General features: G+C 39.0%; 1 protein-coding gene across 2 annotated transcripts in view; it reads left to right on the forward strand.

Moving 5' to 3' along the window:
* Positions 1–27,412, forward strand: part of MYO16 (myosin XVI) — a 326,118-nt gene that overhangs the window by 67,276 nt on the left and 231,430 nt on the right. For both annotated transcript variants that reach the window (XM_031056227.1, XM_005419960.2), the window contains exons 3-4: positions 19,811–19,881; positions 23,545–23,688. In XM_031056227.1, coding sequence (XP_030912087.1) covers positions 19,811–19,881; positions 23,545–23,688 — 215 coding nt within the window. The remainder of the gene's footprint in view (positions 1–19,810; positions 19,882–23,544; positions 23,689–27,412) is intronic.

Consider the following 27,412-nt stretch of genomic DNA (forward strand, 5'->3'; position numbering starts at 1 on the left):
TTTCAGTTATATTAATTAAAAGGGTATGTAAGTGAGCATAAAAGGGGGTACAGGTGGGACTGATGCTGAGCTGTAATTTACATTTGAACAACTTTGGGCTATAAAGAGGGCTCTGGGGAAGGGAAACAAAATCTATTCAGAAGAAGAGTGTATCTTTAATTTAATGTGGCAGATGAGTTGACCATTAGCTTTTGTTAGGAGAATGTGTCAAAGATGTTATAATAATCCTTCTTCTTCATGGAAAGAAGACAGAAATAATCTGAAACAGAAAACAGAGGCTGAAACTGAGCAGAAATAAAACAATTTTATATTATTTCCTTGCATTGTTTTCAAATCTTCTAACCAACGTCTTATTTTTGCATTATATTACATTAGGCTTGGTTATGCTTTAATGTCCTTTTTCCAGTAGAAACAGCTTGGTTGGTTACATACAAGATGTTCTGTAAAACAGTGGATTGCACTGACTGTGTCTAGCAAACATCTCGGGGCAAACTTACTGATCCTCAACAATCAGTTTCAACGTTGCCAGCAGTCTTTTTTGAAGCTGGCAGAAGCAGGATATGGGCAGTAGTGACAGGCTGGTGAGAGCATTTGGTATATTTCCATTTCCATTATGTGAAACCTGTTGTCAGGCAACAGTGTGTAATGTAGACTATTCTTGGCAAACACCTTTATAACTAAGAAGAATGGGAACATATTCAGGTAGCCTGTCTGCTCTTGGGATTCTGACTTTCAGACTACCTTTTAGATGTTTGATGATACCTCTTCTTGTCAAACTGATTTCAGGCAGCTTCTCTGATTTTTTGCATGTTGCATGTTCAGGGCTGAATGCTGAGAAAGCAAGGTTCCAAGCATGGCCATGCCTGGGTTTTAAAATTCGTGAAACCCTTGGATAAAGATTGCATTTTTGTGTGCCAAGAGTTCAGAGGAGTCTTTGCTACTAGAAGAGACTGAAAGATAAAAATATATGTTTACTAAAGACAGAGAATTTTTTAAATACAAGAGTTTTACAGAAATACAAAGTAATAAACACAATATTATGCTTAATGTTTAGGAAAGAGGTGAAAAAAAAGGTGTAACATTGTCTCTCATGTTAGGTCCTTATCATAAAGGCAGAGTTTCCTTAAATTAGGCAAAAATAACTCCATCCTGAGTTTAAAATAAAGGTGATTCTGGAAAAGAAAAGAATCTGTGTGAAAGTGCAAATTAATCTTCTGTGCCATCACAGATTACCATAATCCACTCTTATTTGCTTCCACCTTTAAAAATCTTCCTGCCTTGTTTCTTATGATTAATATTTAATATCACCTTCTTTCATTCCATTCTCCTCCCAAAGGTACTTTAATTAGCATTTCTTTTGTATATTGGATGTTGTAGCTATAGCCTTCTGAAGAGGCAAGGCTAAAATCATAATGAATGATAATAAATAATAATAAATGAGGAAAATTAAATGCATGGGATATATATTTTTTTTTTTTTATACATGTATTATACCAAAGGCATAAAGGCCAGAAATATAAACACAGTTGGCAAATCAGAATTTTGTTGTGCAATCTGAATAACTTTTCCTAGTTTTCCATGCACTCTTGATTTTACACTCTCTTTTGGGAAACCTCACTTTTACCAGTTATTCCAGCTGTGAGAAGGATAAAATGACAAATAGTTGTAGTGTGTTTAACAGGCACAGGTAACCTTCATGACAAAAGAAAGCTCCCAGATTTAAAAATAAAAAAATTAGGCTTTGGGTCAAAACCTGAATTAATAGGAAATGAGACAAATAACATCAATTAATAAGGTCTTGCATAGTCATGAAGAGGGAACCTCCTCAAAAAATCAATTTAATCTAATTTCAATTTGAGGAAATTAAAACTCTGAATGATTAAGAACATCCAGAACAGAACTAAAATGTATTGCATACTCTGTATTACTTTATTTTAGCATGCTCAGCCCTTTTTAAAATTTAAATAAAGGATTTCTCAGATTTTATAATGCTTTGTTTCAGATTGCTCTAGCATTACTTAATGTAATTTAATTTCAGATTACTATTTACTATCACTTTAAACTTAATTAAAGCCTATTTTTTATCCTTCCAGGGAAGCAAATGGATTTCATTATGCATGTAATAATAGGGAGACTTCCCCACACAGAGCTATTTTGGATTTTACAGTGTTTTCCTTAAATCAGAGTAGGAAAATGTACATTAGACAGTAATCTAAAACTATTTACAAATGTTGATTTGCTGTGAACAATTGTAGAAGAAAACACAATTCACATGGATGATAATTTATGCAATTTAATATTTATTATCCAATCCCTAAGAGAAATGAGCACTAGACACTGAATAGTGGAGTCAAGAGCCTAATCAGAGCATGCGAAATTAATGAAGTACACAGAAATGTTGTGAATTGGGGCTTTTGGAAAGAAGGAAAAGTATATACTGTAAATGAATGCTTTCACAGGACAAAATCATGCATTCTGGAGGGGGAACCATGTCTGTAACTCTGGATGACACTGATGACTGTCCAAAATGCTGCTGCTGATTGATCTGTCCTCTGAACAGGAAAATGAAGCATCAATCAACCATCTCAATCCACCCATTGATGAAGAAGCTTTTCCAAGGGCCCAGAAGGTAGAGACATTTCAAACCAGGGCAAGGCTTCAACCGCATAGATTCAGCATGGTTGCTAACTTTCTTTGGCTCCATGTGTGCTGAATTCAGCAACACAGGGCATCTTTTTGTTATGATGCAGGGAAACATAATGCCTTTAGTTATTGGGTAACAGATGTTTAGTAATTAAAGCAGGCCATTTCAAAAGCAATCATAAAATCACAGGGAGATATTTGAATACGTCTGAATTCCTACAGGATTCCATATGTGCTTTTTGTCCATGTGTTTACATTTTCAGTAATTTGGTGAAGCTGAGAACTGAATATTAAATGTTTTGCTGTTGATAAAAATATGTATGATTGCTAATATTTAATTGGAAAAGGCAAGATTCACCAAAAAAAAAAAAAAAGACACATCAAAAAGTGAAGAATAGACTTGAGGGTGTAGATTTAATCTATCATTTTGTTCTCCATGTGGACTGTCTAACCACAGGAGTGCTTCTGCTCCATGACACTTTTCTTTTAGCCGTGAAATTTTCCTGGTTTGTTTCAGCTGCAGTTTTTGTCTCTCCACATGCCCAGAATTACCTTGGTTTGAGCAGCTATCCTCTGCCTGTACCAAGTGGGGAAATAAGGAAAAATCATCCATTTTGGGTCACCCTCAGTAGGGAGATTTACACCAAGTGTAATTTATCTGTCTTTTGATCAAATGGATTTATGATGCTGTCCTTCTCTCCATAAAAACTGAGCTTGGAGTTGTGAGCCACCTATTTTTGCTTGCCCGCAGGTTTTACCTGTGGGTTGCTTTGAGAGCCATTTTTTGTCTGTACATTTCTCTGTCCCACTGACTCTTCTGTGCCCACTGTCCACACACCTCAAACATCTCGAGCAGTGTCCAGCCTGGCATGGCTTTCTCCTGGGGAAGGACCTGGGAGGCAAATTGGATCTGGCTGGTCTTGGTTACATTACGGTAAACTGTAGAAAGTTGAATGAATAGTAAACTGTTGTACAAAAATCTCAATGGTAATATTATGGCTGCTGCTAACTGTGTTATGAAAGCAGGAGTATATTCTGGGCTATTTGCAGTCCTGTTTCACATGCTTAAGCTCTTGAATAAATAAAAACTGAGATATGTGTTTGAACTTTGTGTTCCCTTCTGATGGTTTTGGATGTCTATAAATTCACTCTGAAGGATTTGTTGACAAGCATGCCTTTTTCTTACTGATATAGAGAGTTTCTACAAACTCAGCTTTCAGATTTTTCTTTGAATCACAGATCTCTAAGATGTAGGCACTGAGTTTCTCGTTTTCTATGCAGGTAAGTCCGTTCTTGAACTTTAAGCCTACATATCCACACAAAACCACGTTTGATAAACTAGAAATCATAAATGTTGCTTCAATCACAAGCATAAGGCGTACTTATGAGAGAACCTTTGTAAAAACACACTTTTTTTTCCCTATTTTTTTAAATTTACTTCTGAACACATTTTCAAAATTCTCAAATATTTATTTTGGTGGACTATGATATGAAGATTTTCTGCCGTTGGAAAAATCAGTATGTATATTACTCACGACTTCTAACCAGACCTATTAGAAGAGTAGAAGAGAACTCGTGGGCTGAGATAAAGACAGTTTAATAGGGAAAGCAAATGCCACACACACAAGCAGTGAAAAATAATGAGTTACTTCAGTGCTTCTCATGTGCAGGGAGGTGTTCAGCTCTCTCCAGAAGAGCAGGTTCTCGTCACATGTAATGGTGACTTGTGAAGACAAATCCCAGCACTCTAAATGTACACCTTTCCTCCCTCTTCCCTCCTTTTAATATACTGAGCATTATGTCCTATGGTCTGGGACACCCCTTTGGTCAGTTGGGGTCACCTGTCCTGGCTGTGTCTCCTCCCAACCTCCCATGCACAAAAACTCCCTGCCCAGAGTGGTTGTACAAGAAGCAGAACAGGCCTTGGCTCTGTGCAAGTCCTTCTCAGCGATAACAAAAACATCTCTGTGTTATTGACACTGTGTTCAGCGCAAATCCGAAACATGGCCCCCTACCAGCCACTGTGAAGGAAATTATCTCTGCCCCAGCTGAAACCAGCACAGCATGCTCCAGCATTCGAGTATGAAGTATGAAGAAACACAGGACTAATCACTCACAAATTCGCTGTCATGCCAATAAAGGTTCGTTAAGCCATTAGCAACCTACAAATTGGCACCTGGCAGTTCTTCCTATTCCTTTGAAAGGGGATCCACAGGGGGATGCAAGACTCTAAATTGGCAGCAATCAGAAGCCTATTCTCTCTGTGAAAGATGCTATCCACTGAGTAGCAGGTACTGCTGACATTCTCTGGTTATTGTTAGAAGTCACTGATTTAAAAAAAAATTGCTGTATTTCCAGTCTATTCTTATGAAATAGAAAGAGAACAAGAATAGAGTATTTTCTATGCAATTTGCTTTTTATTTAATCTCCAGTGTAATTATTGTGCTTCATATTGATTTCCAATAATATTTCAGTACAAAGGGAAAACTTTTCTATATCTATCTTTCGATATCACTTTGAAATGCTTTCATCTCAATCACAAATTACACTATGATAGAAATTAAGATGGGGAACTACAGAAATAAGTAGAGAAAAACATTTTCTGTTTTTTTTCTTTTTTACGAGCAAGCCTTTTTAGCAATAATACAGTTCTTTACAAAAATGAACTTAAATAAGTTTTTAAAAATGTTTTCAATTTTTGAATTCAACTTTAGTAACACTTTTCTGCCAGGGCATATTCAAATTACTACACTGGAGCAGAAAATAAAATAAAATTGAATACTTAAGCATAAGACTGGGAAAAGACCTTATTCTGATATTATGCAACATGCAGATTTTATTTTATGACTATCAAATTAGTTGCCAGTTTGAGAAGAACATTCCTTCAAAATTTCTAAAAAGTGAACTTTTTTTGGAGGTTTTGTGGAGTATCTTTCTCTAGAACCATTGAAGGCATAACTAAATGAATATAACCAGAGCCACTAAATGCAGCAAGTTTTTTTCTTTTTTTTTTTTAATTGCTAAATTTTTAGGGCTTTTTTTGTTATTCTGCTCTTTTTTAACAAGAGCACGTGGCGAATTGTTCACCTGTGACTGGGCAACCCTGGTGTTAGTATAGACTGGAGAATGTGAGGCTGCAGAGCAGAGCCATGGAAAGAGACCTGGGGGTCCTGGTCTATGGTGAGCCAAACATGAGCCAGCAGTGCCCTGGCAGCCAGGAGAGCCAACCCTGTCCTGGGGGCATCAGGGACAGCATGGCCAGCTGGGCAAGGGAGGGGATTGTCCTGCCTACTCTGCTCTGCTCTGGGATGGCCTCACCTCGAGTGCTGGGGCAGTTTTGGGTGCCACAGTGCGAGAAAGACATTAAACTATTAGAGAGTGTCCAAAAGAGGCCATAAAGATGGTGAAGGGCCTTGAAGGGAAGCCATGTGAGGAGCAGCTGAGGGCACTTGGTCTGTTCAGCCTGGAGGAGGCTGAAGACAGGCCTCATTGCAGTTACAGCTTCCTCATGAGGTGAAGAGAAGGGGCAGGCACTGATCTATTCTCTGTGGTAATCAATGACAGGATCCAAGGAACTGGCCTGAGGTTTTGTCAGGGGATGTTTAGGTTGATACGAGGAAAAGATTTTTCACCCAGAGAGTGTTTGGGCAGTGGAACAGGCTCCCCAGGGCAGTGGTCACTGCACCAGCCTGTCATATTTCAAGAAGCATTTGAACCATGCTCTCAGGCACATGGTGGGACTCTTGGAGTGTCCTCTGCAGGGCCAGGAGTTGGACTTGATAATCCTTATGGGCCCTTTCCAACTCAGCATATTCTATGATTCTTTCATTCTGTCTGAGTCATAGTACCTTTCCCAGTAAAATCATAAATGTATCTGAGAACGAAATAGATTTATTTATATAGTGCCTAGTGTTTTTTCTTCCTTCCTTCCTTCCTTTTCTTCCAAATTCAAAACACAAAATACTGCTTATTATTTCAGTCATCTTTTTGTTCTCTGAGGCATGAGTTGGAGGATTCTTTTCAGTGCACTGAGATATTATCTTAATGACTTAGACTGAGGTCTGCAAGGCTTTTTAGCTGTTAAAATCTTTTGCACTTCAAATTGACAGTGAACAAACTCTATAGCTGTGATAGAAATTAGTAGAAAGCTTATATGGTGTAATGTATAGAAAACTGATTCTTCTTGATTACTGTTAATTGCAGCCTTTACAGTAATAGGCTGCAACAGTGGCAGAATTGAAGGTTTCAAGAATACAGTCAATAAATCTAAGGGAATGGCTAATTTAGCTTGTGTTTCTGTTTGAATTGCATCCAAGAAAGGAGGTGTAAATATGAATAGTTAAGGTGAAATTCAGACGATATCTAAATGTCCTCCTTTGAACAAGCATATGCATATGCAAAAAGGTTCAAGGTAGAATTCAGTCAGCCTGGAACCACATACTGCTTTCTTACTATGTTTCTTTCTGATGACTTGCTATTACAATGCAGTGTAAAGGTGACCTTGAAGCAGCAGAGATTTTACAGAGCAATGAGGTGGTTAAAGGAGGTAATTTCTCACACCATGCACTTTTTAGGGTTTTGATTACATTTGAGCTCAAAGGACAAATATGACAGCTGTAGCAGTAAATTCTTGAGTTAGGGTTGGTGCTCCCTCCAAATTTTAGCAATCATGACTACTGCTGACATAAAATGGTAGCTTTTTCCAGACATCCATATTTACCCATTGACAGTACAAAAAATATGCCTTGAAGTGCTCTTAAAGCTGGAAGTACCTGCGTGAAATTTGAACTGCTGCTTTGTTTCTTAGTCTACCAAAAAGACATTCTATAAGAGGGTACCACTATCCTTTTAATAATGGCCATTTGAACTTCACTGGCTTCTCAGTTCCTGTACAGGGTGAACATTAGATTTCTTTTGCTTTCAAGCTTCTCCCTAAAAATCCTATGGATCACATATTTAGAATTATACGAGTTGAACAGAAAAGGACAGATGTTAAGTCCAAATATATGTAGTTCTACTCATGCTTCTGGATTAGTCCTTATATCTTTTTCTTAACTTAGACACTTCTAATGTGGAGTTTTCTCTGGCTTCTCCCTGATTTACTAGATTTATGTACCAGCTACCTGTCAGATGTATTGTTTGAGCAAATGAGGACATGTGGCATTGGGTATCACTGGGGAAGTTGGAGCCTCTGTAGCTGGAGCTCATCACTGCATCCCAAACCCACCATGTGGCTCTATATGAACACGGATTCATTGGTATGAATGGACTCAGAATTGAGAGCTCCTCTTCTGTGAGGTGATGTTGGTTGCTCCTTCCCCTTGCTGACATCAAGATTGAATTCACAGAGTTAAAAGATCAGTCTGGCTAGAAGGTCCAATAGTCCAACATCATGCTGACTTTGTAGAGGAATGAGACAACTTGGGTATTGAACTAAGGCAGCTCTTCTTGTTGTAGTGCAAGAGCAGATTAAGCAAAGCACAGAAATTCCTGCAGAGAGCAACTGATAACTCTGCTTCAAAGCCAAATTAAACCATCAGCTTTTGTCAGATTTTTGCTTTCCACAAACTATAAAAAAGAGGTGATTATACCAAGTACTGTGTGAGTATAATTTTCTTCTCTCCGTGCTGGCCTGTAATTCCAGTTCACACTTTAGTGGCAATCCATACCTGTAAAAAATGAAGTAAAACATAAATAAAGCAATATTTGCTTTGTGTTCGTTGCTCCAGCTTTGGAATAATAATTTTGCTATTCTAGTGGCTGACTGGAATCAGAGAAGAGGAGGCAGAGGGTGTGTCATGCATCACCTCCTATGTTCCCTAGATCCTCAAATGCTTCACTGGTAGCCCCGTGTATGTTCACCTTATGTAAGATTGGCATGTAGATTTAGCTGTCTGTAAGATTGGTGGTATTGAATGCAGAATGGTTTGTGCTCCAAGTTTGTCTCTTTGGTTGCACATTTCTTTAGGATGGACTGTTATAAATCTGTCCTTCAGTCCCCAGTGTCCCAGTGTGGTTTTTGCATTTCATACTGAACTTTGAAATCAAGTGAAGTCTACATCACTGCAATCTTCAGCTGCCCAAGTCTGACAGCCTTATCTCAAAGCAGATACATGGAAATGTTTTCCCTTGCTCATTCTGAGGTGGTTTAAGTGTCAGCCACAGTTTTCAAGTTGGATAGCTCTTTCCTTCTGTGCTGGCTTTATACACATGAACTGTTGTTCTTGGGGTGATAATGTATTCATTGCTTATTTTTCAACTGTTTTTTGTTGTTGGCATATTGGTAGTGGTGGTTGTTGCTGTTATTGGTGTGGGAAAATGAAGGTGTTAGCCAGAATGTACTGGAGTTGGAAGCCTCCAGAAACAGCTGTAGGATGTGAGGGAGTGGAAGCAGGATGACTTCCAGGAGGCTGCACTTGTACAGTCAGAGCAGCCCTGACTGCAAGAGATTATGTCTCCTGTCTGGACTTGTCTGTGGGAATTTGCTCTCCCTGCTGGACCTCCAGGTCACCCATCAGTTATCAGGGAGAATGATAATGATTCCAGAATGTATTAAAACAAATTTAGTTAAAACATGACCCTTAGTCCCTTAGTGTTATTAGAACATTTAACAGTTGTCTTTTGGTTGCACCTTTGTTGTAGTCACTACTGACAGAAGACTTCTAGACTCCACAAAGAATACACAGCAGACAAGTGTGAAAGTTATTTTTGGGCCCCCTTGTAAGAATTGAAAAAGGACTAAAAACATTGTGTTATATTTTGAAATGTTGTGAGTTTGCCAAGTGTGAAAGAATTCCTTGCAGACTGGGAGACAAAACATAAGAGAGGTTTAGCTATAACTGTCAGACTCTTCATATCATGGAAAGAGGTGAAAAATCAGAAAAGACTGAAGAAGACTTGGTCATCAGCAGGTATATCAGCTTGAAATACCTTTAGTGACAATATCATTCATTTCAAGAATGCAGCAATTCAGCCAAATCAAATTCTGGAAAACAAGTAATAAGAAATGAAGTCATCTTTGAGCTCAGTGCACAGACATAGTTATTTCCTTTGAAGACTTGAGGCACAAGCCTTTCATGTAACCAATATGTGAAAATGTTCATATCTGCTATATGTGGTGCACAGGTTAAGAGAAGGACTTGGTAACCATCATGTTGCAATCAATTCAGTAAGTGCTGAATAGAATTGTGAGGTAATATGTGATGAGTTTACCCAAACTGAAACATTTGTGCAGCATGCAATGGTTTTTGTGTTCATGTTTATATGGGAGACTCATGACAGGACCCCATATGGTGCTTTCCTGCAGTGATCATGACTGAACAGTACAGATAATCTCTCCAGATCTCTTGTACCAGTTTCTCAGTCATAAATTCTTAGTAGAGTAGGAGGGGCTTCACACTGCCTCTCCAGAAGCTCAGTTTCCTGGATGTGGTGATTCCATCTCTGAGTAGAAAAAGAATGCAAATCTTATTCCATCACCTCCAAAAGGAGGTGTCATTCTGTCCATATGTACAAAGAGTTGTAAGTCTTTGCAAACCTCATGAATTGTGTTAAAAAAATAAAAATAAATTGGGAGGTGAGGGTGTGCATGGTGAAGTAGAAAAGAGCCATTAAGAAGTTTAATATGTTGTTCTCAGTTGGTTTTGGCAAACCATAAAAGACTGTGAATGAATGCTGATATTGTTGAAAAATGTGTGACATGAACACACCAAAATCCAATTGCTCTCTGTCTATCTTAAAACTCTGTAAAAGTGAAGAGGGGAATGATTTCATTTGTGCATGGGGTTTCTCCATTGCTCTTCACATCTCCTGAGCGCCTCTGAGATGTCTGACAGAGGATGCTGGTAGCAGTAGTTTGAAGTGTGTTGATAGTTCAGGGTTTACCATACAGCAGGATGTGTCCCAACCAGAAGGTATTTCATAGAACACCAGTTTTAATGTGCTGTAAAACGACATATATAGATAAAGAGGATTTTAGATAGAAAAACTTAATTATGTGGACATTCAAAGTGCCAAGGTAAAACAGCAAAGACTTGACTTTGCTGCCATGAAACCTATGAAAGTGTGGAAGGGACTTGAAATCCTGCTGGAAGTGATAGTTTGTTCAAAATTTATTAAATATAGGTAAATGCTGTAAGGGCACTGTGAGAGCCAGCTGCCCCCAGCTGCTGTGTGAGCCACTGGGAGCATGGATGCCACTCCAGGGCAGCTGGACAGGGTCAGGCAGCTGGAGCCTGTCCCACTGCCCCAGCTGGACGTTATGTCAATGTTAAATTTTTCCAATTCAGAAAATTTCATTCATGATTTTATGATGCTATTCCTACCACCATTTTTACTGCAGGCTCTTTGTATCAGATTTAGCAATTGTGTGGCTGCAGAGTGAGTCAGCTCAGGAAACTGATCCAAAAGAAAGTGCATCACCCCCTAGAATCAACAGCTAAATTTTGTGTCATCTCTCTGAACCAATTCACCTTCCAGGTGCACTGCTGATGAGGCTGATGCAGAGAAAGAAAGGAAACATTCAGATGTCTTGGAAACACTGACTTGATTTTCATAGTTCCCTAAGGGTATTTCTAATGCCAAATGACACTTAAAAAGTGTGCTTCTAACACAGTTTGAAACTAAGCTAAAATTGAGGCTGCCTGTCGTGGGTTTACAGGAAGCAGGTTTTCTGGGAATGGAGTGGCCAGAGGCCAATAGGGGTTTAGATTTTAAATTGACACCAGGCTTGGCCACTGAGGGTGGATGCGCCTCTGAGAACACAGGGGTTAGAAGCAGAGCACTCCCTTGGGCTCTCTCTTTGATTTCCGGCCAGCAAAGAGGCAAGGCCTCCCCTGCCCGGCTTCGAGCTGGGCGGGGGAGGGAAACACCTGCAGCCCGGCAGAGGTAGGCCTGACCCCTCAAGATGGAAGGGTGGTGGGGGGCACCAGGAGGCGTTGGGCAGCCCCCCCCAGGAGAGACAGAGGGAGAGAGGCCCCGAGAAGATTTGGGCAGCACCCCCCCCCCCACCTCGAAGGAGGGGGGGGGGAGGAAGTATATTTTCATGGGGCACTGGCATTGTGCCAGTGTCAAACCTTGACACTGCCATTGGCTGCTCTCCTTTCTGTCTGGCTCTGCTTCTGTCCCATCCTTTTGTCCTCCCATCTTTATGCTCATTTTGGAATGAGGCAGGGAGATGAACCATCTGGAAACTGCCTTTCATAAGGTTGGTCTTCAGCTGGTTTAACTCTCCATCCCAGCAGCGTGACATGTGGCACTGCTATGCAAAGTTCAGGGCAGGAGTGTTGTGTGAATTAATGCATGAGCAAGAGGGAAGCAGCTCTGGTTTTCATATGCTGTGAAAGGTGGTGCCTGAGACACAGATGTCAAGTGGTGAGATATTCCTGGAGCTACACATTTTCTTCATAGTTTTGGTCACTCATATGCCACACACACAACTATTTTGGATAAATGCATGGATCAGTAATGCTCCTAGTTTGTTCTGTACTGCCTGATTTAAGTTTGCTTTCTTGTGCACTGCACGCCCTGGGAATGCCAGGAGACACACGGGATCTAACATCCAGTGCTCCACAGCTGGTAATTAGTACCATTTAGCAGCTGCTGAGCAGGATAGTAGTCTGTTACCCTTGAAGATCTCTAATGCAAATTGTAATGAGTTGCTTGCAAGGCTTCTAAGCCAGCTGGCATATACTTGCTCTGCATGTTGTGGGAGTTAAAGAGGGACTGACTTTTGCTTCATAAGGAATATAAGTCAGCAGTAATCTGATTTATGCCAATTAAGTAGCGTTGGCATAGGTTCAACATAAATGTTGGTGAAACAGAGGGGGTGTACAGTCTGTTCAGGTGAAAATTTGCATTGTATGCAAATTCTGTAACTGCTACAACTAAGGAAAAACATGGGTATGGCAATGGTTTTCAAATTAAGGTACTGACCACAGAATGAGTTATTTTGCTGATGTGTGTTTTAGTGCATATCATTTAATGACTATAGAACTGGAAATTTGCAAATTCTAAAATAAATTTAACTTCTTTAGTAAAATGCTGTAAGAAATGCAGTTTTTACTCAATTGTACAAACATTTGAATGTGTGATCATGTGTTTCTGTAACTGAAAAGTTGGCCTAAAAATTATTCTGGTAATTCAAAGAGCTTTCAAACATATCTTTAAGGTGAACTTAGTGAGTTGTGAGCTTTTGCAATACTTGACTGTAGCCTGATGATAAAGTTCTTATTGGTTTTAGTCACTTTTGTAAGGAACTCCAGGAGAATCCGTACATGGGAGACAGATAAAATATGTGTAAAAAATGAAATACATGACCTGAATGCTAAAATATTCAATTCCTTTTTTTTCCCCATAACCTTGAAATAAATAAATCTCATTAACTAGCTGGAAGTGAAAGTTTTAAGAAAAGCTATGTTTAGGTTTACTCTATGATCAGCTGCTTTTCCCTAAGGTTAATTTGAGACTGTTCAACTTCCAGTAAACTCAGCTTTGTTTTATTGTAATTTTATCTCACTAATAGACATTCTGGATTCAGTCAGGTCTGTGCTACCAGTTTTTGTTGACATAGCTATTTAGTCCCCAGAAGTAGCTGTCCTGGCAAAACCCTGGCTGTGTTATTAGCTGTGATGATAGAGCCAGTATTTTTAGCTAAACATGTGTTATTTTGTAAGGTGGTGTTGAATGATTATAGCAATACCTCTGTTATATACACAGGTTCTAGGTGCAATGAGATAAAATCACAGTTTTATTAGCAATTAAAACCTTACCACAACAGTGCTCTGCCTCTGGCCTGGCCAAATCTCTAAATGAAGGCAAAACCACAGTTCACCGTGATTGCTTTCTGATCCTGGGTGTGCCCCTTGCAGCAATGTCTTTGGGCCACAGAACTGAATGGCTACTTCCAGTCTTCTCAAAATTACTGATTTATACCACTTTTCTGCCTTCCACACCACAACTCAAGCATGTTACCTTTGACTGCTGCCCATTGTCACTTTTGTGTAAGGAGGTAGGTTAATTTGTCACTGCTTGGGCATTGTAAGAGGCACACACTAGGATTTTTAAACCATTGGGTTTGTGGACTTAATATTTTCCAGTGGAGACACAGACTGCAATATACTTAATGTACACAGAAATGAAAGAGGGGGAATTTGCCTGAAGGAAAAGTTTTAAATGTATCAGTTCTTGAATAATTGTAGTCCCTAACTCATAAATTATTGTGGCTGTATCTACAATGATAGAAATGTCTGTCCCATGAGAGAACTGTGACTTTCCTCATGGATCTCATTGGACTTTGGCTTAGTGAGTGTGTGGCTCAACATAACCATTATTTTCCATATGGTTTTCCAGTTCAAGACACCCGAGGTAGCAGGAGGGCTGTGCCCTCCACCTCCAGCATGATAGTGCATGGCAGGAAGCGGCCAGGGCAGGAGAGTGCCTGAGTGCCACAGTTCCACAGTTGATGGCACAAGGCCTGGTGGGAAAGTGGCACAAGACCGGGCTCAAAAAAGGGACTTGTCACATGCTTGCCTGTGCTGCTGGAAGTTTTCTGCCACATTGAGTGATCAAGCCCCTCAGCTGTTTCCAAGGCTGAAGTCTGACTGATTTCTCCACAAAGAGAGTATGGGAAAGAGCTACCATGTATTTTGATCTTGCAGCATTAAAGCTGGGAGAGATGCTGAGGGGGGCTGTAGGACTACCTGGGTCAGTCTGTTTCATTGGTGGCTTGGTTTGTTTCTTTTAAAGGAAATATTTGTCCAGTGGAGCACAGAAAGCAGCCTGATGTTTCACAACATGCTTTTTAATTTCAGAAGAGAATCAATGACCCATTTGCTTTGGGGTCATGGTATTATGATTCCTGGCTACCTGAAAAAAAAAATTATCAACTATGGGAACTCTGACAGGGAGGATGGAAATGTCAGCCCTGACCATAGCAGTGCTCTGTTCTAGCAGTGGGCATTATAGCTTGGATATGCAAGGCTAGTACTCGCAAATTCAACCAGTATGGAAAGAGTAATTTCCCTCTCTTCATTTCTGAAGTCTGTGAATGGCACACTTATCTGTCCAAATGTGAATATTTTGTTTATGGTTTGCTGCTTTTAATCTTTGTGCAGCAAAGATGGGAATTTATTTCCAGGAATTCTCCTGAAAATGAGTAGATCTGAACAAGTCTGACAGATGTTGCCAATGAGCTCCGGATATATTTCATGTAAAAAGCAGTAGGATTACAAATCAGTTGTTTGCAAAGCTCATTAAGGGCATGACTGCTCTGAATAAACACTGTCAACTGATAAGCTTGCTCTGAAGGAAAGCCTGAGACATTGCACTAGTGATAGCAAATGTCTTTGTTACGTAAACAAGGCACCATAAAAGAATTATAAAATTACCAATATTGGTACTTGGATTAAAAAACTTTATTTTTAACTACTCATAGCAAAGGCAAAAGGTAAATATTTTTTCTACTACATTAACCAAACATTTATGACATCTTGCATTATTTCATTTGGTGCTATAATTAAGAAATTACCAGACACTGGCATTCATCTGTTCTCACATGTAGCTGAATTGTGTAGCAGGTTTCTCATAAACACCTTTGGTACAAGCTGAAAAGTACGGAGTGACTGCTGAGGAATGAGAAAAGAGAACTAAAGAGGTATGAATGTGGAGAGGATTCTAAGTGATTAATCTGTACAGAGTATAAGATACCAGCTGTGGACCAAATATCTGACTGAAATAATGGGAAAAAACATGTCTCTTAACTGGTGGAAGTGGAAGGAGTGGAAGGACGCTGTTGCACATCTTTCAGTATCACTTCTGTTGTGATTCAATTTCATGGTCAGTTTATGCCCAAACTTCTCTCAGCTGTTGGTGGAAAGCAGTGGCTACACCATTCTCCCTGTTCATACCCATTACCCAGCACCACGTTCCCTGATCCTTGGTCTAGCTGAGAAACTAATCTTTGCTGTGTGCCAAGTGACAAAAACATGTAGCCTGGGGTAGGAGGAGAATGTGACAATCCATTCCAGAATCAGCAGCATTTTAGCTATGCTTCTGCAGCAGTAAGTCGTATTTATGCACATCATGAACAAGTAAAGCCTTCCAGCTGGAGTTATTCCTGCTAAAGAGAGCAAAAATAGATGTTAACAGAAACAAAGTCTACACTTGGTGGCTGCCATTCCCCAGAGGAACAGTTAATAGGAGCATACGCTGGTACATTCTATACAGTACAGTAGATGACCAAATGTTAGGTTTTACATATGTTAGGTGCCTTTATTTTTGTCTGCTCTGTTACTACTAAAGCTGAGTTTGCTGTCAATGTAACACTGCCCAGTTCCTAAGTTTGTGTTGCTATCAGTAGCAGATACCTGGTGAGATAATGACAGCCCTGAGCCCTCTGAATTCACCTTTCAGGCTCTGAAATATTGATCTGTGACTTCAGATCAGTATTCCTTCTGTCGGCAGCAGACATAAAGTCACAGATAGCTCTTTATGCCAGGATAGCTGGATTATAACCACAGTGCAGTGGTTATAATGTTAGTTGCTACCATGTATATCAAAATCCTTAATGCATTATGCACCACAGTTACAAAAAAGCTAACCAAAACTGTGTTGGGTTATTGTCACCTTGTCATCAGCCAGTTGCTATAACAACTAAAAGCTCAAAGCAAGTCAAGACAAGCCCAGAAAAAGTAAAGCCTTACAGCCCTAGTTCCACAGGCAAAGTTAGTACAAGACCTGTGCCTGGTAACAGCACAGCAGTAATGACTGTACTGCATTGTAAGGCTGTATTATAAGTCATAATCTAGTCAATAAAATCAATGGAAAGTGAAAAGGTATTCAGCTCTCTGGAATAATTTTGTTAAAATTACAACATTGAGGATATGTACAAAGCGCCATTGATTATTACTTCTCTTTTCTGATGAGACTTCGATGCAACCAATGCTTTTAAAACATCTTTATTAGATGTGAAATTAGGTATGAAATTCTATTCTACGTTGTAAATAATTTTAAAAGATATCAAAGAATGGATGGACCTTTTTATACACACAGGAAGGGTTTCAGAGTTTGCTGAAAGTTTTTTACTCTGGGGTTGATTTTTTTTCCAGGCAAATGACAGTTTCCTACTTTTAAGCCAGTTTTTAGTCTCATCTTTTCATCTTTCCTGTAAACCTTCCTTACACAAAAGATTGCAAGTAAAACAAGTGTAAAAAAAAGTCTTGTGGAAGTTTCCTTAAAATTGCATTAATTAAGAGATATTTAGCATTTCTTGAATAGAGTTTTATATTACCTTCTGTCCTCATTAGGGCATTAGATCCCAAACTACTAGCAGTAGCTAGTATATTAACTGTCTAACTACTTCTAGGTAGTAGTTCTATCAAAAGGACAATATGAACAAGTGAAGTCTTAAGTAAATGATCTAAGTGAATTGTCTAGTAGGAAGGGGGATTTGTTTCTGTGATCTTCTTTTCTTGATTTTCTTTTTTAATTGTGTTTTGCAAAGGGGATAAATTCAAGGAATGATTTTTTTTTTACTTATTTTTAAATACAGAGGCATGTAGCACATAATCCTGATTCAGGACACAGACTTTTGCCCAGTTGAAAGGAGAGTTTGCATATCTTGCCCTGCTAGTGTGTGTGATGCAAATTTCCTGAAGAACTGATCAAGCTGTGTGCAATAATGAGGAAAAAGGCACCAGACCCAAAAGAAAGAAAAAAAGCTACTGATTTTTTATCCACATTTTCTAATGTTTTTGTTTGTGACTCAGTAATTTGTTTATGGTCACAATTATTTAATATTCTACTTAAAGATCAGAGTTAACATATTAATTCTTTATGCTGTAATCTTGGTCTACATTTCTGCTGGTAGAAAAAAAATCAAGGCAAGCCAATTAATTCTAATGGATTTCAAACTCAGATCTAGAAATGGTCTGATGTTCTTTTGGTTTCAACTGCAAGGAGTTGCAAAATGGACCTGGAAAGGCATTACTTTGCACAGGTTCTCTATGAGAACCAAGTCTTTGGGTGTTGGAGGGAGGAAGATACCAAAAAAATTGCCCATATTTTTATACCTGAGTAGCTGGAGTTTCTTTCTGTCTCTTGGTTACTATTTTAGGCTCCAGATGAAATTCTTGTGTAATAGTTAGAAATGCAGTTTCCCAACCCACTGACCTTTCCATGTGTCCTCCTTCTGCCAAAAGAGAGAAGTTTTCATCCTCTGTCTTTGCATAGAAGGACCTATCCTAAAGTCTCTTTTGGTGATCCCAAGGCTCAAAATGATGGAGTTCATCTCAGTGACCCAACAAGAAATTCTACATTTGATTTTTGCTGGTGTTATTTAGCCAGAGGTAAAAGTCTGTAAGTCCCTTGGTGAATGGGGTAAGGGAAGAGACTCCTTTGGTTAACTCCTTACCTGTCTTATCCCATCTTGCAGAAACACAGACTGAGGATGCTGTTTCATCTCAGTCCCAGTCAATATAAGACTTCTGCCACCAACCCACAGTGTGCTTGCTCTGCCACCACATGATGTGTGATTTTTTTTCCCTGGAAAACAAGGGATGGAGGAAAGGGAACACTTTGGAGTGTTAATTTCTTCAGGTGAAATCCTGATAGAATTGGAAGAATGAAATTCTTTTCAGAGCCTTAAGAAATATTCTGTGATATGGAAATAATATTTTTCACCCTACTAAAGAAATGGCATAACATAGGAACATTGGAAATATTAACTCTTGAGGAGGGCGTAGTTGTATGCCTGTTTAAGGAAGAAGGATTTATAAGTCTTTACTCACTTTAAACCTTGAGTAGAGAGAGCATCTCCATATTTGGTCAGAAATTTAGGTATTAAAAAGAGAAAGGCTCTTAGTTCTGAACCCCCTATTTTTAATGGTCTCTCTGGATGAGGACAAGTGTGTGCTTCAGTATGAGATTTGTGTATCTGAGAGAGCAGAAAGGAATGGTTCACTTTTTATTGTTCATCTGCTTTAAATGTACAGTGAAAATGGAATTTCAATATATCCTTGGGAGAAAGGAAACAGATACAGAAAATGTATAGAGAAGAAAGAGGTGATGGTCATGAGATTGGTGACAGATTCACAGAAGAGCCTTGAGACAAATCTCTGTCCATCCTGTAGGACAGACATCTCAGTGGAACCCATTCACAGCTTAAAATTTCTTTGCAGTTATTTGCACAAGTCCATCCCAGATCTTAACTAAGAATTAAGCTCAAGATTTCCAGATGATGAAGACAGAGCTACCTGTGCTCCTACTCAGGAAATAATATTGGCAGCTATTCTCATGGTGAGAGGCCTTTTAAAAGGGTTTTTCATGCCAGTTTGGTGAAGACAGGGTTGCAATGCTGGTGTGGAGTCCCCAGGTACTGCCAGGCATTGCTGCTGGGCAGGTCTGTTCAAGGAACGAGCACTGTGAGTTAGTCAGTGCTTTGATTCAGACTGAAAAGGTTATAAAGGCAATAAAGACCATGGGGAAAAGTGCTGAATTTTCACACCTCAGTGAGCACCAATGTGAAGGGCTGTGAGTTTGCCTACACCTATAAGCCTGTTTTCATTTCAAAGGGGTTTGATACATGTAACTGGGAGTACAGTGTGGCTCCAAATATCGTTTTAACGATTATGCTGCATCAGTGATCTGACAATGCACTGGAAAGGTTAAACTGAGTGCAGATCATTTAGCTTTGGTATGATGATTAATTTCAAGTGCTATCAGTTATGAATACTAGTTTCAAGTATTTACTGAAAAAGCCAATATATTGCATGGGATCTTTCAAAAGTAAAATAAAACCAGTTAACTGTGATTTTGCTCCCAAATAAACGAAGGTGATTGTGACCTTGACATGGCTTTTTCCTCCAGCCTTCCCCTCACCTCTCATATGTACAAAACTGACATGCTCATCTGTACACTTGATAAGTCCTTGGTACTGTTGATATTTACTGTTGATTATCAAAGGTCTTTTGCTTTACAGGCTTAGCTATTAAAACAGGTGAGATGAAAAATGCTGACAAGATAGTTTTGCAGTTACATAAGAAATTTTAATATATTATTGAATCCCCTGATGGAGATGATTAAGAATCAGCCTATTAAGAGTTCAGAATTAAGTGTACTGCTGTTATATTAGGTATATTAACTCTTGTTCCTCTTTTCTTTGATATTTCAGTCCTACGGCTGTTGAAGGATGGTGCTGACCCTCATATGCTTCTTTCCTCAGGAGGCTCCTTGCTCCATCTGGTAAGAGTGATTGAAGATTATTGTTAGTGATGTGGATAAACAAGGTGGGAAAGTGAGTAGCAGATTTTCATCCAAAAAAGAAAGGATTAGCAGTTTTTTTAATCTGCACTGAGCTCTACCATGGCTGTGATTGCATCCAACTATTCATTTTAAATAAATGGTCATTTTCAAATTGCTTACAAAAGAATGGATCATGTCATAGTGGTAGAATGGTAGCTAACAAAGGAGAATAAAGTGTTTTAGTTATAAATTATCTGTGCAGCAAGAAAGAGCAAAGGAAGGACTGCTTGATTCCAAATACAGAATTATATGGCTCAAAGGTTCACAGGTCCTATATGAAAAAACCCCCCATGATTTAGCATTTTTCTTTTGTTTTTGTGATACTTTCTTGCACCAGTTTCCTACATATGGATATTTAACACATTATCTGCATTTAGTTTATCATTATTTCCATAGCAATTCAGATTAAGTAACAAGAAGATAAAAGAAAAACAATTTCTATATAATAATGAAAGTAAAAACAAGAGGTAAGGACATGACAGGCAGACACAAAATATCATAGGAGTAGAATTTTGGTATTGCTGAAGCCAGTCGAAAAACTCAGAAATAATTCCTACATCTTATGATCCTGGGCTGTGATGCTTCAGTTGCAGACGTGCTGTCTGTGAAACTATTTTAAGACATTTGGATCCAACTTTGTTGCACACTGTGGCTGAAAGAAATGCAACTGAGCAAAGTAACAAAAAGTCTGCTGGGAGAGTGTTTCATTTTAGAACAGCTGGATTACATTTCTTATAGTATGAGTACAAAATACAGTAATTTATTCATGAGAAAGAATATTACTGGACTCCAACACACCTGTGGCCATGATCTTGCAAGATACAGCATTTCCATTATGTAATTAATTTTTGTTTTCCATCCTCCATGGCTGTGCTATTTAACCAAGGACTTTAGGAAATAGAGACCAAAGTAAAGTGCAGTACTTATTTGGAGGAGAGAAAATTTTAATTCTCTTCTCTCTTCTCCACCTATTTGTCTGCTGTTTAAATGCTCAACCACTCTTTAAAAATGCAGTCCAAATGAAATGTTATTTTTGGGATTCCCAAAACAGAGGCATCCCTAATCTTAGCCCATGCCAAAAGCCCTAGGAGACAATCTTTATGTTGAGTGTGGATGATTTGACATAAGTATCAGGCATTTTAAAATAAAAGAAAGAAACATTCAAATTCAGGGATTTTAAGTTGCTTTATCTAGTTTAGCTGATGCACAGTTTTTAACTGCAGATAAAATCTGCAGTTGAACTGTGCCATTTTAGGTTTCTTGATCTGCATCACACCCCAATTCACTGTCACAATCATTATCTCTCAACTGGTGCCTGCTGCTTCACAGGCACACCTATGCTTCCAAAGGAAGGAAAGCTTTGTGCAGTAAGAAATTTGCACTAGAGAGCCACGTGTAACCTACTGCCTCAGTTTAGTCAGAGTTACTTGTAAGTACTCACAATTGATTTACAGGAAAATGCTCATCCTACTGGAGCTAGAGACAAACCTGAATTCAATGAAATTCAGATTTGACCCTGATTTGGGAGCAGTACAGACAGGAGAGGAGAATCATGATAGAGGAAAACAAGATAAGCCAAACTTATTTTCCAGCAAGAATTGAAACTAGTAATTAACATGGACCTGTTATATTCTTAAAGCCCATTTCAGATCCATTCTAAGTGTTAGTTTTACAACTGTGAAGCTGCTTGGTCCAAAGGGGAGCTTGGTTTTTATTCTTTCCACTTCTAGGCTAAACGTTTTTGTGTCAGAATGAATGGAAAATATATATATCTTGACATTCTTCTTAAAATCTGATTCATTATATAATTCCATTTTCTGTTTTTCATATCTGTTAACTTCCAAAATGTGATATAATTCTAAAAAAACTCCACAAATGTGACACTTGATAAAGGTTCTGGTTTTGTCTGTGTAGAGAGTATCCCAATATGGTTGAATCTAAGCAAGCTATGGGAACTTCAGAAATATTCACTGAACTCTCTTTAGGCTCCGTGAGAGGAGAAGTACAATAAAAAGTGAGTAGGTGCCTGAGCTGCCCGTGCAGTGCAAAGCACATGGTGTCAGGTCAATTCACACAGGCAGTCACCCACCCCCACCCTTATAACAAAGTACGTGTGTCACAGTTTTATTCTGGAGCCTTAGCAGAGCTTGTGCAATTATTTCACAAAATCTATTAAACAAGAATCAAGGAGCAGCAACAAATCTAAGCTGGAACGAATCACCAAAGACTCTATGTCTATTATTAATACGCAAAATGGCTCAGTGATACCTGTCATCTCTAGATCTGGTTGGTTTTGGGTGTTTTTTTGGTTTTTTGTTTGTTTTTTCTTTTTTTTTTTTTTTTTTTTTTTTTTTTTTTTTTTTTTTTTTTTTTTTGCTTAACAATGTCTTGAAAATATGGTTGGTGTTAGATTATGCTGGTCTGAAATATAAAATGTCTTACCTCTGATTTGTTAAATTTCAGCACAGAACAGCTGGATTTCAGGTGTACTGATACAATGAATCATACCAATGCAACAAAACAAAACTGTTACTAGAGCTGCTGGATAAGTTACACGAGCTAAAAGAAATAAATCAGAATTTAATTTCTGGTCTATAATTTAATGGTCAGTGTATTTGGAAATCGTTTAGGATGGGACTGGTTTTTATCCTGATAGAATTTAATATTAATCTTCTGGGTTATCTATATTTATGATTGCAGTGGTATATGCAGCTGCTGCATTCTGCTGAATATCTCAGCTGTATCTTGACTTCACAGTAAAATCCAGTTACACTTTTCCTTCTTCCGCACCTCCTTTTGTATCCTGGTTTCCATGCCAGATTAAAATTAGTCCCCCCATAACCTCTCGCCCATGGGGAAAGAGATAGGTTCCTTCTCTAAAGAGTCACTGAGACTGTGTGTGAGGCCAGAGTCAGGATCTTAACTTGAGGTGCCCTGACTGCCTTTAAAGGTATCATCCATAACCTCATGCATAAAAAGTCATAGATGTGACAGAGGAGTAAGGCCAACATAATGTCTAGGCCATTTTCTTCTTCTCTACCCAAATTGTGACCATGACCAAGGTATAGAAACACACACACATGCATGCATATACACATGTGCATCCCTCCACCCCACAATAGCACTCTCAGTGTGCAGAGTATTCATCTGGCAGAGAGGCTCAAACAGGAATCAGTATAGTTAGTGGATTGGAAATAGAAGTGTGTATGAAGAGGGGTGTATATTACCTTGAACTGCTTAAAAGGCAGAAATTCATGTATGCATGGACATATGTGTGTGTGGGTGCACATATACTTAGATACCACTACTCATGATCCTGCACAGATGCCTGTGCACTGATTTGGAATGGCAGCATTGAACAGGAGAAAAGCCTCATCCTTATAGTAGATTCAGCAGATTTCATAAGGAAATAGGGGATTCTATGAGTCATGCACATGGAACTGGAAATCTCCACACAATTATTTCTATAGATTCCTCAGATGTTCCCTACAAACACAGCAGCTTAACTGCAATGTGTCATCTGCCCAATTTAAATTGTATGTAACAAATTTAGTTGTACAGTGAGGAAAACACCATCCCTAATGTGCTCTTTTTTTCTTCCAGTGTGCTCGCTACGATAATGCATTTGCTGCAGAAATTCTAATTGACAGAGGAGTGAATGTAAATCATCAAGATGAGGATTTTTGGACATCAATGCATGTAGCCTGTGCCTGTGATAATCCTGATATTGTCCTGCTACTGCTACTAGTAAGTAGAGCAAGCCAGTGCATTGTGTGCTTGAAAAGGAGACAGAATGGAGCACCCTAAGGTCTGAAACTGCTGTGTGAATGCAACATATTGCTACTAATCATATCAGTGAAAACATGTACAGTGTTTGGCTTTTCTTGACATTGCTTTGGTGCTCAGGATTTTTAGAAGGCGTTTTTAGGACTTCAATGAGAATAAATTGCAAATATCAATGTCAAGTATCTCCTATTTCTCCCCTGTGGTCCAGAGCTTATATCTCTGATAAGCACTCAGTCCCAAATGGGATATTCAGAGAATTTCTTCTCTTTTCTCCTTGTCACTTTCTGTTAAGGGTTCGCTTTTCAGACAATCTTATTAAAAGCTTCCTCTGAAAAGCTTTTGTATTGGCTCCCTTACACTCAGTATCCATAAAAAGTGTTTGTGGACATGGTCAAAATGAGACAAATTTAATATTTATATAAACAACTCTGACTTTTTAATGCTGAATTTGCACGATATAGTAATAGATATGGCATTCAGCCTTTTTAGAGAGCAGTAGTGTGCCAGGTGGCCAAGAAGGCCAAAGGCATCCTGGCCTGCATCAGCAATAGTGTGGCCAGCAGGACCAGGACAGTGATTGTCCCCCTGTACTCAGCATTGGTGAGGCCACACCTCAAATCCTGTGTTCAGTTTTGGGCCCCTCACTACAAGGAAGACACTGAGGGGCTGGAGTGAATCCAGGGAAGACTAATGGAGCTGGGGAAGGGTCTGGAGCACAAGTCCTATGAGGAGCAGCTGAGGGAGTTGGGGTTGTATAGGATGGAGAAGAAAAGGCCCAGAGAAAACCTGAAAGAAGGTTGTAGCTGGGTGGGAGTTGGGCTCTCCCACCAGGTAGCAAGCAACAGGTCAAGAAGAAATGGCCTCAAGTTGCACCTGGAGAAGTTTAGATTGCATATTTGGAAGAACTTTCTGTGCTGAAAGAGTAGTCAATGTTGGAATAGGCAGCCTATAGAAGTGGCAGTGTCAACACCCCTGGGAGTATTGAAAAGGTGTGCAGATGTGACAGATATGGACATGGTTTAGTGGTGGACTTGGCAGTGCTGAGTTTATGGTTGGACTCGATCTGAAATATCCTTTCCAACCTAAATTATTCTCTGCTTCTGTTTTGTGCTTCCTTTCCTAGGACCAAAACTGCTAGTTTTATGCAATGGTAATAATGCAGCTCTTTCTATCAGTTCATGTGATCTTGCTCTTTCAAACAGTAGTGCAGAAACAGTTCACAGTCTGACTTAAAGTTTTTTAGTCTTTTTATGTAATTTTAAAATGTTTATGTTTTAAATAGGTCATTGTAAGGTCAGAGTTTCTTGTCATGCTTATAATTGTATTTCAATGTTACATGTAAAGGGAAGGGAGATATATTTTTAGACTGTATCCTTGATAATACATTCCATGAATTCTCTTTAGATTACTTAGTCCATTCCCTCTGCTCAGACAAGAGCTAGGCACACCAGCCTGCCCAGGAACAAATCTTCAATGATGGAAAGTCCACAAACTCACTGGGCAACCTGTACAGTAAAAAAAAAACCAAAAAAAACCAAACAAACCAAAACAACAAAAAAAGATCAGATTCATCTGGTTTTAAACATTGTCATTACTCCTGGAAAATAAAGGATAAAATTTCCAGGTCATGTTTTATCTCTTGTATTACCTCAATCTGTCCAGTGTAGGTACCTCTGAAGCCTATGTATCCTCTGTATTCTGCATGTACTCCTCGAGTGATAAACATATTAGAACAGAGCAGTTTATTTATTAAAAAACTTTTGTACTGTGGGAAACTCTTGTAATGGGGGGAATTTTAGAAATTCTGATTACAGTGCTGTTGTCATCAATAGGAACAGTTTAGGTTATAGAGGGCATTTGTAAAATTTTCCTTGACCATTTTTTCAAGAAGCTCAATCTAATTAAGCTTCAAGTGTTGCTCTACAGGGTTATATCCAAAATAATTTTCCTGTGCCTATCATTTGAATGTTTTTTGACTTGGTTCCTGTTTGTTACAAGCTGCCTTCATCTGAAGGTTCTAATTATTTTCTGATAACTTGCTAACCTAATACATTAAAATTCCAATAAGCAGAGGTACACATGTGGATTTTTGCAGATAAAGTTTGAATTGTCCATATTATTTCCAATAACTTCTGGTAAATCTGCCCACATTTAGGTGGTCAGAACTTCTAAAGGCAGAGTTTCCTTGACTAGATAAATAATATCTTTATACTCTCCCTTCTAGATTCAAAATAAAGGTTTTAAAATGTTGAGATTTAAAGATTTTTAAAAAGATGACAGAGAAAGGAAAATATTCTTAGGTAAACAGTAGGTTTTGCACCATCACATTAATGCTCTCTTTGACAACATTTGACAATGTGAAGATGAAAACTGAGGTTGGAGAGGCTTATTTTTCACAATTCTGAATTGCCTTTGCGTGAGCAATTCATATTAGAAATTACTTTGCCTTGAGGTTAGCGTTTCATGGACCATGTCTAATGTGTAACATGAACCTCGATAATGCCAATATGAGCTACAGTCAGCTTCTATTAAGCCACAGTTTTTCATTGGAAGAAAAAATAACGCTTCTTGTAACCTCAGGAATTACTTTTAAATAAATATTTCTTCTGGACTGAATTTATAGCCCAGACAATGCCATATTTTCTCTTTTAAAGATGTGACTTGAAATGTAACGGCATGGTCCTTTAATTGCTCAATTCAAATTTCTGGAAAACTGTCATAGAAGCCAGTGAAGATTTCCTCATTAAAAACTTAAAACATTTCTTGAGGGGGAAGTAGGAAAGGAAAAAAAAAGTATATGTAGATCCCAGAAGGCTATCCATGAAGATTTGCTTAAACACTCCCAGTTTCTGGCTTCACCTCACTTTTGGTGGTCTTCATTTTTCTCTGGCTGAGACAAGATGGTGACTTGTCATTCATCGCCTAAACTGTGGTGACTCACAATTTCTTTGCTCTAGTGGCTAGCAATGACAAAATCAAAGCTCATTCTCTGCAAATTAGGAGGGGCTGTAGCTGTTTGCAATGTGGTAGTTTTCTGTCATGTCCTGTTGGAAGGCTATTGGAATTGTAAATACTGTTTTTGAAATGGATGCAGCATGAAATGCTTGAAGCTATTTCTTTCCATAACGCCCAACACTTTACCCTGGGTGGCACAGCTTTCCAGGGACATATTTATGTCTCCTCAGTGTTGTAGTGTCAGCAAGGGGAGGGGGCACTGGACTGAGCAGCCAGGAGAGCCACCCCGTGTGTGCTGAGCAGTCGGTCAGTGAGGAGCTTAGCCTGGGGCACCGCTGGGGTGTCAGGAGGTGAAGGGATCAGAGGTGGTCCATGGGGGTCTGCTCCACACACAGCAATGAGGGGGGACATGTCACCTTCATCAGTCACTGCTCAGCTACAGCAGCATTGCATGCTCTCCCCGTGGCACAGGGAATTGCTCTTCGTGGATTTTGGATGAAGGAGGCTTCTGTAGCAGGTTGAAGGGAATGCTGAAGTGTCTTTCATTTAAGAATAAAGATGTGTAGGCTTATATACATTGTGCCCACGTGAAATCTCTTAAGAGTGTGAACAGCAATGAGATTTACTGGAAGGATCTGCTCTGTCTTGCCTCACTGCCTTTTGAAGGCTCAGGACTGGATGCACTGTCAGTGGTTCTGCGCAGCTGGGGTGTGGTCTTTTTCATCATTTG

Source organism: Geospiza fortis, unplaced genomic scaffold, assembly GCF_000277835.1.
Source record: "Geospiza fortis unplaced genomic scaffold, GeoFor_1.0 scaffold192, whole genome shotgun sequence".
In the NCBI taxonomy this organism is placed as follows: domain Eukaryota; kingdom Metazoa; phylum Chordata; class Aves; order Passeriformes; family Thraupidae; genus Geospiza; species Geospiza fortis.